The following is a 12,411-nucleotide window of genomic DNA, read 5'->3' on the forward strand; positions in this document are numbered from 1 at the left end:
CGGCCCTGAGGCCCAGCCCTGGCTCCCCCTGAGGGCCTGCTTTTCAGGAAAAAAAAATAAAAAAAGAAAGAAAGAAACCGAAAAACTCCTCAGGTGGAGCTCAGGGAAAGAAGAGCTCCGAGGATCCCCTCAGGTACTGACAAAAACAAACAAAATCCCCCAAAAGGAAAAACTCAGGTGGAGCTCAGGGGCTGGAGAGACCCTGAGGATTCCCTCAGGTATTGACAAAAACAAACAAAATCCCTCCCAAACCCCCAAAACACAAAAACTCCTCAGGTGGAGCTCAGGGGCAGGGGAGCCTCGAGGAGAGGATCCCCTCAGATACTGACCAAAACAAAACAAAACAAAACAAAAAACAAACAACAACAAAGTCCCCCAAAACCCCAAAATACAAAAACTCCTCAGGTGGAGCTCAGGGGCTGGAGAGACCCTGTGGATTCCTTCAGGTACTGACAAAAATACCCCCGAAAAAACAACATAAAAGCTCCTCAGGTGGACCTCAGGGGTACTGACAAAACAAAACAAACCCCCCAAAATACAAAAACTTCTCAGGTGGAGCTCAGGGTAAGAAAGGCCCCGTGGATCCCCTTAGGTACTGACAAAAACAAAAACAAAAAAACAAAACCCCAAGGCCCCAAAAAACCAACACAAAAGTTTCTCAGGTGGAGCTCAGGGGGCTGGAGAGGCCCTGCAGAACCCCTCAGGTAGTGACCATAAAATCCCCCCAAACTCCCTAGGTGGAGCTCAGGACCAGCATGAATCCCCTTCACCCCTCAGGTACTGACAAAAAAAAAAAAGAAAAAACACCCGCCGCTTCCCGGGAAACCCGCGCGTCCCTCCCTCAGCGTCCTCGCTCGCTCACTCGCTCGCGCACGCGCACACGCAGCTCTTAGCGCGCGCCGCGCCGCGGCTTCCCATTGGCTCCTCCCACCGCGGCGATGCGATGACGGCTGGCAGCGAGGGGGCGTGGCCTGGCCCGCGTCGGCGTCGTCGTCGTCGGCGGCGCGCACGCCGACTTCCGTCTCCGCGTCTCTCTCTCCCGCGCGGGCGTGCGTGCGCGCACACGCCGAGGGACGCTCGGCGGAGTCGGAAGCGCGGTCCCCTGCGCCCGCCCTCCCTCCCTCCTTCCCTCCCGCCCTCCCTCCGTCAGGCTCGCTCGGGACCCCGGCGGGAGCCCCCTCCTCCCCTAGTGCGCCTGTGCGGCGGAGGCCTCGGCGAGGAGGAGGAGGAGGAGGATGAGCGGCGCGCTCCCGGGGCGCCTGCCTTAGCCGCCGGGTGGAGGTGGAGGTGGAGGTGGAGGTGGGGAGGGCCGAGGCGGCGGCGGCGGGGGGACTCCGGCAAGGACATGGCTCCTGACTCCCGGGAGGAACGTGAGTGCGAGTGAGCGGGCGGGCGGGCGGGCGGGCGATCGGGGGGCCCGGGGGGCTCGGGGCGCGCGTGTGCATGTGCGGGAGCCGCGGCCGGGCCTGGTGGCGATCGCTAATGGTGCATCCCTTCCCCGCCCCCCTCTGCCTCCCCCTCCCCTTCCCCCGCCCCCCAGATGGTCTCTAGCGACCGGCCCGTGTCACTGGAGGACGAGGTCTCCCATAGTATGAAGGAGATGATTGGAGGCTGTTGCGTTTGCTCAGACGAGAGAGGCTGGGCCGAGAACCCGCTGGTGTATTGCGACGGGCACGGCTGCAGCGTCGCGGTGCATCAAGGTAATGCAAAAAAAAAAAAAAAAGACAACCCACCACGACACCCCCCTTCTGGCCCGCGCACCCCAACCGTCGTCACCCCGACCCCGCGCGGGCCTTCTCCACCACCACCCGCCTTGGCGCAGCCCCGGCCACCGCCCCTCCCTCCCTCCCCACGCGCCCCAGCCTCGCTCCACCAGGACAGCAGGGCGCCCCTAAGCCCTGTCTGTCTACAAGCGGGGTGTTGGGGGGCTCTGCTGCTGCTGCTGCGCCTGTGGGAGAAAGTGCGTGTGGCCCAGGGCTGTCATGTGACCGATCTCTCAAGTGTCATTCGGCCGCCCCGCTGCTGCGAGCTGCTAGGGTGTTGCGGGGCAGGTTCCGGAGAGGAGAGCCTTTGGGGGACCCTCCCTCCTTCCCCACCCCCGAGGCTGGTGCCCCCCCAAGAGGGGCTTCTCCACGCCCCGTTGCAACCCCAGCTAGGCGCCTCTGGGATCCGAGATCGTGGGGATCCCCCGCCCCGTCCCCCCCACCCCGCCTGCTGGCGTCTGCCGCAGTGTCTGGAGACTTCCTGTGGCATGGAGTCGGGCTCGGGCATGCCATGCTGCTGCTCGCCTCGTCGGAAGATCTTCCGGGAGGCCCCGGCTGCACGGCCCCGAGCATGTGGATTGCTGGAGGGGGGAAGCCGGGCACGCGCCCTATTACTACTACTGCTGCTGCACCCCGAGTTTAAGGGCATGGAGCGCTGCTTGTGGGGCCCCAAGGGCCCAGGGCTGAAGGGGGCCCCCCCGTTGCAGCTTGCAACCTGGCGCATGCGGGAGTGGCTTAGCCTTGCTGCTGCTGGTTGCAGCATCAGGCCTGCAAGGATGGCTGGGAGCATCTTAGGCTATTGGGTTAGTGTTTTAAAAATTTTTTTAAATAAAAGAAAAAAAAAAGACCAAGACAGCCATGAGATAATTATTTGGCTCTGGAAGTTTCTATGGCTCTGTTTCATAGAGTAAGGAATTGAGGCGGAAACAGCCCACTTTTTTTTTCTTTCTTTCTGGTTGACATGGTCTTTCCCTTTTAATTATCTCAGACTCATTTGTTTGAGTTTGGCACTTATGGAACCAGGGGATAGTACATGTTTGGTGGGAAACCAACCAAGTCTCAAGTGAGGGAAAGAAGGTCTGAAGGGAAGGGGGTCAAGGTGTATTTTTTTATTTTTTTTTTTACCGGATGGGATTTCAGAGCCCATGGTTCCTGAATGTGATCTAGGATCCGGGAGATCTAGGAAATAGTGACTTGAACCCAAGGAGGCACTTAATCCAGTTTCTTTCAGATGTAGTTATAGCACTTTTTTCTTTAGGATTGAAAGCTTTGTTATCAGGGGCGGGAGCTGTGGTACAAGCTGTAAGGCGCTGTTCAAGCCTAGGACAGACTGTGGTTTGATCCCCAGGCATCCCATAGAGTCCCCCAAGCCAGGAATGATTTCTGAGCACATAACCCGGAGTAACCCCGGAGCCTCACCAGGTGTGGCCCAAAAATCAAGAAAAAAAAATAAAAGAAAACTTTGATTTAAAACAAGATACTGGGGGCCGGAGAGATAGTATGGAGGTAAGATAGCATGGAGGTAATGTGTTTGCCTTGCATACAGAAGGTTGGTGGTTCAAATCTTGGCATCCCATATGCTCCCACGAGCCTGCCGGGGGGGATTTCTGAGCATAGAGCCAGGAGTAGCCCCTAAGCACTGACAGGTGTTACCCCAAAACAGCAACAACAAAAAAACAAAACAAAACAAAAAAACCCACTAGATACTGGCATAGTGGGGGAGGGGAATCAATCCAGGCATCAAATTTGTGAATTACATGGTTTGAACTGAGAGACAAGACCCCTAGACCCAGGGTTATTATGTTTTACTTTTGGGCCACAACCAGTCATTTTCAGGGTATTCCTATCTCTGAACAGGAATCTCACTCCTGGTGGTGCTGGGGGACCACACATTGCCAGCTGTACAGTCCCCTGGTGCCCCAAATATTGTTTTCTTCTTTTTTTTTTTTTTTTGGGTTTAGGGCCACATCTCATGATCCTCTGTGATCCTCGTGATCCTCTGAGCTTGTTTGTCCTTGAGCTCAAAGATCACACCTGGTTGGCTGGAGGGACCATATCTGGGTGCCAGGGATTATACTCCAGTTGCTTATATGCAAAGGCAAGCACTTTTCCAGTTGTACCAGCTCTCTAGCTCCTCCTCTTCCAGAAATATTTAAGTGTTTGTTTTTTTTGCCACACCCATTGGTGCTCTGGAGTTAGCCCTAGCTTTGCATTCAGGAATCACTCCTGGGGACCAGAGCGGTGGTACAGCAATAGGGCTTTTGCTTTGCATGGAGCTGACCTAGGATGGACCTTCGTTTGATCTCCAGGTGTCCCATGTGGTCCCCCAAACCAGGAGTGATTTCTGAGCTCATAGCCGAGAGTAACCCCTGAGCCTCACTGGGTGTGGCCCAAAAAAACCAAAACCAAAACAAAATAAAAAAAGAAATCACTTCTGGCAGTGCTTGGGGTGGGGTGGAACCATATGAGATGCTGTTCTGGCCCTTTCAGAATACTTCTGATTAAAATATTTTCAGACAATGCTTTTTTGTTGTTGTTATTTTGGGGTAGTATTCAGCTCTGTTCAGGGCTTACTCCTGGCTCTGATCAGGACAGGGTTCTGGAGACCATGTGGGATGCCAAAAATTGAACCCTGGTCGGCCTTGTGCAAAACAAACACCTTGCCCACTGTGCTATTACTCTAGACCCCTGACACCACCGTTTCTTGATTGATAAAGAACACTTTATTTTGTTTTTACAAATATTTTTGGCCACATGTGATGCTCAGTGGTTGCTTCTGGCTCTGCCCTCAGGGATCACACCTAGCTGTTTACTGGTCCTTTATGGAACCTTTTTTTTTTTTTTTTTTTACAGATTTTAAAAAGATGAGAGCTAAATTTTGCATTTGGTGTTTTAAGATGTACTGATTTTGTATTTAAGTACCTTTTAGCTTTTAAGGTATTTTCAAGTTTGCTGTGAGTAAGCTCTTTGGGAGAGTAACAATTGAATTTATGAGTATTCGGTTTGGGGGGAAATTTTGAATTTCGAGTAAAGACTAATAAAAGTGTTATTAAAATTTTATCTTGTGGGCTGCTGGGATAGTACCTGTATGTAGTACATGTGTCTTGCATGCTGCCAACTCAGGTTTGATCCCCACCATCAAGTATGGTCCTGCAAGCACAAACAGTAGTAACCCTTAAGCATTGCTGGGTGTGCCCCCAATTTATGATATGTGTATACACATGTTGTTGAACATTTGCATGAATGAAAAACATTAATAGTGTTTACTTTTTTTTGTTTTTGGATTTTGGGCCACATCCTGTGATGCTCAGAGGTTACTCCTGACTATGCGCTCCTGTTTTGGGGGACCATATGGGACACCGAGTTTCTTCCTGGGTCAGCCACGTGCAAGGCAAATGCCCTACTGCTACACTATTGCTCCGGCTCCAATAGTGTTTACTTTTTTTTTTGGAGGGTGCCACACCCGTTTGATGCTCAGGGGTTACTCTTGGCTAAGCGCTCAGAAATTGCCCCTGGCTTGGGGGGACCATATGGGACGCCAGGGGATAGAACCGCGGTCTGTCCTATGCTAGCACTTGCAAGGCAGACACCTTACTTATCTCTAGCACCACCTCACAGGCCTCTATAGTGTTTACTTTTAAAATAATGATTTTATGAAGGTTTATTCACAAACTTCAGAATTTGTTCCCTTAAAGTTAAGGGGGTTTGGGAAAGAGCATGGGGATTAAGGTGCTTGTCTTGCATGCAGTAGACTCTGGTTCAGGCCATGGCATCATATAGTCTCTGAGAGTTCCCGAGCTTATTTGGAGTAGCCACCAGCACCTTTAAGTGGCTCCAGAAATTTTTTTTTTTGGTTTTTGGGCTACACCCGGTAACGCTCAAGGGTTACTTCTGGCTATGCGCTCAAAAGTTGTTCCTGGCTTGGGGGACCATATGGGACTCCAGGGGATCGAACTGTGGTCCGTCCAAGGCTAGTGCAGGCAAGGCAGGCACCTTACCTCTAGCGCCACCGCCCGGCCCCAGAAATTTTAAAGTTAGGAATCCGGAAGTTTGCTCATATGGAGCTGTAGGTGCCCTGCCCATGTTTGATATCCTCCATGATCTCTCGAGGATTAAGCAGGGTTTATCTCCTATCACTGCTGGGTGTGGCCTCAAAACTAGCAAACAAAACTATGTTGATGCTGTTTGGTGGTTTTTTGGTAGGCTTGATCAAGTTTTAATCATTCTTGTAGGTAACCTGGACCTTAGCAGTTGATGTTCATTTCTCCCGGACTCCCCCCAGTTCTAGGCATCCAACAGTCCTTCCGATCTCGAGACTTCCTCTTCTGGACTTTATTATTATTTATTTTATTTTTATTTATTTATTTTTGTGTGTGGGATATTTTGGGCCACACCTAGTGATGTTCATAGCTTATTTCTGGCTCGGTGCTCAGAGATCACTCCTGGTGGTTCCATTGCTTATACAATGCCCGTGCTTTCTGTTTTATACTCTCTGCCCACCCTGGCTTGGCTTTTATTAAAATGAAAGCATTTTGCTTTTCTGTTTTTTTTTCCTTTTCGTTTTGTATCCCCTTCTCAGGTTATTCCTAGTTCAATGCTCTGGGCCATTCTAAGTGATGCTGCTAGCAGGACCTTTGCTTTACCAGGGCCTTCTACATGTGCTCTCTCTCCAGTCCTTAATGCTCCTCCACTGTACATTTTTTTTTTTCTTGTTTTGTTTTTTTGGGCCACACCCGGCATTGCTTAGGGGTTACTCCTGGCTGTCTGCTCAGAAATAGCTCCTGGCAGGCACGGGGGACCACATGGGATACTGGGATTCGAACCAACCACCTTTGGTCCTGGATCGGCTGTTTGCAAGGCAAACGCCGCTGTGCTATCTCTCCGGGCCCTCCACTGTACATTTAATATTTTTTTTTGGTTTTGGAGCCACACCTGGCAATACTCAGGACTTACTCCTGTCTCTATGCTCAGTAATTATTCTATTATTTATTTATTTATTTATTTATTTATTTATTTATTGGCCACACCCGGTGCTTCGTAGGGGTTACTCCTGGCTCTGCACTCAGAAATTGCTCCTGGCTTGGGGAATTATATGGGATGCTGGGGATCGAGTTGAGTCGAGGTCCGTCCTGGATGGGCAGTGTGCAAAGCAAACACCCTATCACTGTGCTATTGCTCCGGCCCTCAGTAATTACTCTCTTTGTTTTTGTTTTGGGGTCATACCCACTCAGGGGTTCTTCTTGGCTCTGTGCTTAGGAATCGCCCCTGGCAGGCTTGGGGACCATATGCTGGAATTCGAATCACCGTCCTGCATGCAAGGGAAACGCACTACTGCCATGCTATCTCTCTGGCCCAGTAATTACTCTTAATGGTTCTTGGGAGACCATATTGGATGCCAGGGATTGAACCTGAGTCAGCTGCATGCCAGGCAAATGCCCTACCTGCTTAGCTGTTGCTCCAGTCCTGCCCCATGTTTTGGGAGTGGGGTGGGGGCATACCTGGTCATTCTCAGGGACTATTCCTTGCTCTATTTTTGGGAGTGATCTCTATTTGTTTTGGGGGGGATGCTGGTGGTGGGATTCAAAGCATCATGGGCCTCTTACAAAGCAAGTGCCTTAATTCCTGTATTAAGAGATTGATCATACTTTTTTTATTTTTTGGATGCGGGATACCTGGTGGCACTCAGGTTATTCTGGTTCTGTGCTCAGAAACTGCTTCTGGCAGGCATGGGGGCGGGAAAACCGTATGAGATGCCAGAGATCGAACTTGGGTCTGTCCTGGGATGGTCGCTGTGTTATCGCTCCATCTCCGATTAATCACACTTTCAATGGAATAAATCATACCTGTCAATAATATAAGTATAAAATGCTTAATATTTTCATTTTCATAAAACAGGTGGTTTATGTGTACACGTGGGAGGCAATTAGGTTGATGGGACTTTGGAAAGGTACTTAATTTTCTAAAAATTTGAAGAGATTTTGGGCCCGAAGAGATAGCACAGCAGTGTTTGCCTTGCAAGCAGCCTATCCAGGACCTAAGGTGGTTGGTTCGAATCCTGGTGTCCCCGTGCCTGCCAGGAGCGACTTCTTTTTTTTTTTTTTTTTTTTTTGGTTTTTGGGCCACACCCTGTGACGCTCAGGGGTTACTCCTGGCTATGCACTCAGAAGTTGCTCCTGGCTTCTTGGGGGACCATATGGGACGCCGGGGGATCGAACCGCGGTCCGTCCTAGGCTAGCGCAGGCAAGGCAGGCACCTTACCTCCAGCGCCACCGCCCGGCCCCTGCCAGGAGCGACTTCTAAGCATAGAGCCAGGAGTAACCCCTGAGCACGGCCGGGTGTGACCCAAAAAACAAAGCAAAACAAAACAAACAAACAAAAAAATTTGGAGAGATTTTGTTTCATTTGGGGAGTCATATTTAGCTGTGCTCAGGGCTTATTCCTGAATCTGTGCTCAGGGGTCACTCCTGGTGGTGCTGGGGGACCATATGTGGTCCTAGTGATCACGCCTGGGTTGCCTGTGTGCAAGGCAAGCACCTTACCCGCTGTACTCTCTAGCCCAATTAAAAAAAAATCTTTACACATTTTAAAACATTTTGTTTCCCAACAGCTTGCTATGGCATTGTTCAAGTACCCACTGGACCATGGTTTTGTAGGAAATGTGAATCTCAGGAGAGAGCAGCCAGAGTGGTAAGAACTGTTTATCAAAAATGTTAAAATAACTTCTGACTAGTAGGATACTGTGTATACATGTTACAGATTGACGATTATGAGTATTTTATTCCAATATTAAATTTAGTACACTAAAGTAAACTTATAAAGAGATTTTTTAACATCTGAAAAATATTGAACCAGATAAATATATGTCGGTGGAAACTTTGAATAAGATAAAACATAAAGTTGTATTTGGTCTTTCTAATTCTAATGAATTATTTGAATGTAAATGTGACTCATTATAGTTAGAATATAATGGCAGTAGGTCAGAAGAAAGTATTGACAGGTTTGCTAGATTCTGTTTTATGAATAGGAATAGGAGCTTAAAAAACTCATTCCTTTTACTTCCAGGCATAGTTTAACTTTCAGTGCTCATTGTTTTCAGATTTTCATTCCCTTTGGCACTGCAGTGTAAAAATCTTTGGTTGAATTTTTTTTTTATAAGTCTTGTAAACCTTCCATAGGAATGAGGAAAGTATATTTATTCTTTGTAGCCAAAAGCATTTTTTTGGTTGAATTTCTGGAACTAGTAGAGAAATAAGTTTAATCTTTATTAGTCGTCCAAAAGTATTATCATTTGTAGCCCATCTTTGTGGATATTGACTAGCGAATTTGGTAGAAGGTTGAAAAACAATGTTTTAACGTCATTCTCTACCTGCATTATAGCAGAAATGGAAGATTTTTCCCTAAGGGATGTTTGATCAGGATGGTAATAGTTGAGCTGCCTTTTTAGGACTGAGAAATTCAAATGCAATATTCTGTTGTGATGCTTTGTGCGAGAAATCACTCTAGCAGAAATACAGCTACTACTTTGGTGTTCGATAATGGGAATTTGCAAATTGAAGATGAAATCAATCGTATAAATTTTAGGTCTTAAGTTACATAATAGATCTAGTCATTTTTTTATTCTCCTTTTTCTTTTTTTACTTTTTGGTCCAATACCATTGGTGCACAGTGCTTGTTCCTTGCTGTACAGTCAGGTGGGGTGAGGGTATGGCATACGCAGGGTCAAACCTGGCTCTGCTGGGCACAAGGCAAGCACTCTACCTGATGTACAATTGGTCCAGTCCCCAAAAGGCCAGTGCCTGAAACTCCTGTGTACAATTTTTCTGGCCTTGTTTCACTTTAGCAATTTTTTTGGGGGCTTTTGGGTATTGGATCCAGAAATCCTAACAGGGAAATGTATGTATGTTTGCATTTATTTATTTTTTGGGGTTACTCTGAACAGTGCTTATTTTTGCCTCTGTGTTAGAGATCAAAATTGAGTTGGACATGAGCAAGACAAACTCTTTACTTTTGTACCTTCCTGTAGCTCTGAAGATGTATTTGTGATAATTTTGGAAGGGGATTGTTTATAAGTTTATTTTTTTGTTGGATTGTTTTTTGTTTTTTTTCGGCCACACCCGTGACACTCAGGGGTTACTCCTGGCTACGTGCTCAGAATTGCTCCTGGCTTGGACCATATGGGACACTGGGAGATTGAACCGTGGTCCCTCCAAGGCTAGCACACGCAAGGCAGATGCCTTACTGCTGTGTCACCGCTTCGGCCCCTGTTTTCGTTTTTAGTATTTGTAATGTCCATATCTAGCGTGTAACCTAGGTCTCTCATGAAGGGATAACTCCCTCTCTGGAAATCTTTTTTTTTTTTTTTTTATTTCTGTTTTTGAGTATCTCCCATGGTGCTCAGGGCTTACTCCCAGCTCTGTGCTCTGGGATCCTCCTGGTGGGACTCAGGAGACCATCAAGGTGGCTTAGGGATCAAACCCAGATCTCTTGTGTGCAAAACAAGTGCTTTACCTGCTAGACTATTGCTCTGGCCCCTGGTTAATGTTAATTGAAATATAATTGGGGGCCCAGAGAGATAGCACAGCGGTGTTTGCCTTGCAAGCAGCCGATCCAGGACCAAAGGTGGTTGGTTCGAATCCCGGTGTCCCATATGGTCCCCCGTGCCTACCAGGAGCTATTTCTGAGCAGACAGCCAGGAGTAACCCCTGAGCAACACAGGGTGTGGCCCAAAAACAAAACAAAACAAAAATATATATGTATATATATATAATTGGCATCTCATTGCATGTAAGGCTTATTGCACAATGATCTGTTATATTTGCATATAGATTTTGAAATTACTGCTATAATAACTTAACATCTGTCATCTTGAATTTTCTTTATTATTTGGCTTTAGGTTATACCTGGCCAACTTCTTTGTTTCCTCCTTGCTTTCTCAGTTCAGAGTTCATGGGGAAGTGGGAGAGGGAAGGATGGGAAAGGGATAAGATTTAAAAAAAATTTTTTTTTTTGTCTTTTGTTTTCTGGGTCACACCCGGCAGAACTCAGGGGTTCCTCCTGACTCTATGCTCAAGAATCACTCCTGGAGGGCTCGGGGGACCTTATGGGATGCCGGGATTTGAACCACCGACCTTCTGCATGCAAGGCAAACACCTTACCTCCATACTATCTTTCCCGCCTCCAAAAATAATTTTTTTTTTTTTTTTTTTTTTTTTTTTTGTGGTTTTTGGGTCACACCCGGCAGTGCTCAGGGGTTATTCCTGGCTCCAGGCTCAGAAATTGCTCCTGGCAGGCACGGGAGGACCATATATGGGACGCCGGGATTCGAACCGATGACCTCCTGCATGAGAGGCAAACGCCTTACCTCCATGCTATCTCTCCGGCCCCCAAAAATAATTTTTATTGGGCTGAAGCAATTGGGTGTTTGTCTTGTACATGCCAAACATGGATGGACCCAGTTCAATTCCCGGCATCCCGTATGCGTTCCTCCCTCCCCCACAGCCTTCCAGGAGCAATTTCTGAGTGTAGAGCAGGATTAACCCTGCCCCCCCCCCCCCCCCATTTTCTTTTTTGATAGGTATCTTTGAGTCACATCCAGTGGTACTGGCACTGCTCCTGGTTGTGTTTGGGAGTCTATAGATGCAGGTGGCATGGGGAACTCTGCTGTGTTATGGATTGCATTGGGGTCCAGCTTGGAGGCCAAGTGTCTTTTTTTTGTATGTTTGTTTTTGGGCCACACCCAGTGATGCTCAGGGGTTACTCCTGGCTATGTGCTCAGAAATTGCTCCTGGCTTAGGGGATCTATGAGACGCTGGGGAATTGAACGGTGGTCCGTCCTAGGCTAGTGCGGATAAGGCATCTAGCGCCACCACTCCGACCCCATCTTCTGCCTTCTTTTCCTCTCCCTTGCCCTTGTCTTTTCTTTTTTTTCCCCTCTCTTTGCTATTTGGGCCACACCTGGCAGTGCTTATGGATATTCCTGACTCTGTTTGGGGGTGCTTGGACTGAATCCTGATAGGCTTTGTATAAGACTTAAGTACCCTAGTGTCTCTTGACCACATCCAGTGGCCCTCAGTTATAATTAATAAATATAATTTTTGGTGTGAGTGAGCATACCTGCTTGTGATCAGGGCTGACTTCTGTGCTCAAGGATCACTCTTGGCAGTGCTTGGGGACCATACAGGGTACAGGTATTGAACTTCAGTTGGCTGACTATAAGGCATGTGCGTACGGTACCTGCTGTACTTTGTGCAGCTCATCCACCTAGGATTTCACGTGACTGAAAAATAGTATATGTGTTAGCTTCATCATGTATGCTGCTCACTTTATTTTCTTTTTTGGTTTTTAGATTATACCTAGTGTCTAGGGGCTGCTTCTGCCTCTGCTCAGGAGTTGACCCACCTGGCACTGCTCAAAGTGAACCTGGTCCTCCCACATACAATGGATGTGCTATTGTTCTTTCTTGTTTTCTTTCGGGGGGGGGGGGGGAGGGGGGATGGGGCCACCTACTTGTTTGTGCTCAAACTAATGGTTGTAGTGCCTGTCAGTAGTTGCGTACCTGGGTGTTTTCAGAATGCTTTGCTGTTGTGTGTGTGTGTGTGTGTGTGTGTGTGTGTGTGTGTGTACTTTAGCTATGGGGTTGCACATATCC

The 12,411-nt window shown here is 48.1% G+C and overlaps 1 protein-coding gene across 3 annotated transcripts in view; it reads left to right on the forward strand.

Moving 5' to 3' along the window:
* Positions 1 to 1,320: 1,320 nt before the first annotated feature.
* MLLT10 (MLLT10 histone lysine methyltransferase DOT1L cofactor) overlaps positions 1,321 to 12,411 on the forward strand; it is a 113,906-nt gene continuing 102,815 nt past the window's right edge. For all 3 annotated transcript variants that reach the window (XM_049777753.1, XM_049777754.1, XM_049777755.1), the window contains exons 1-3: positions 1,321 to 1,370; positions 1,541 to 1,700; positions 8,371 to 8,450. In XM_049777753.1, coding sequence (XP_049633710.1) covers positions 1,541 to 1,700; positions 8,371 to 8,450 — 240 coding nt within the window. In that variant the 5' untranslated portion in view covers positions 1,321 to 1,370. The remainder of the gene's footprint in view (positions 1,371 to 1,540; positions 1,701 to 8,370; positions 8,451 to 12,411) is intronic.

Source organism: Suncus etruscus, chromosome 7, assembly GCF_024139225.1.
Source record: "Suncus etruscus isolate mSunEtr1 chromosome 7, mSunEtr1.pri.cur, whole genome shotgun sequence".
Classification (NCBI taxonomy): Eukaryota; Metazoa; Chordata; class Mammalia; order Eulipotyphla; family Soricidae; genus Suncus; species Suncus etruscus.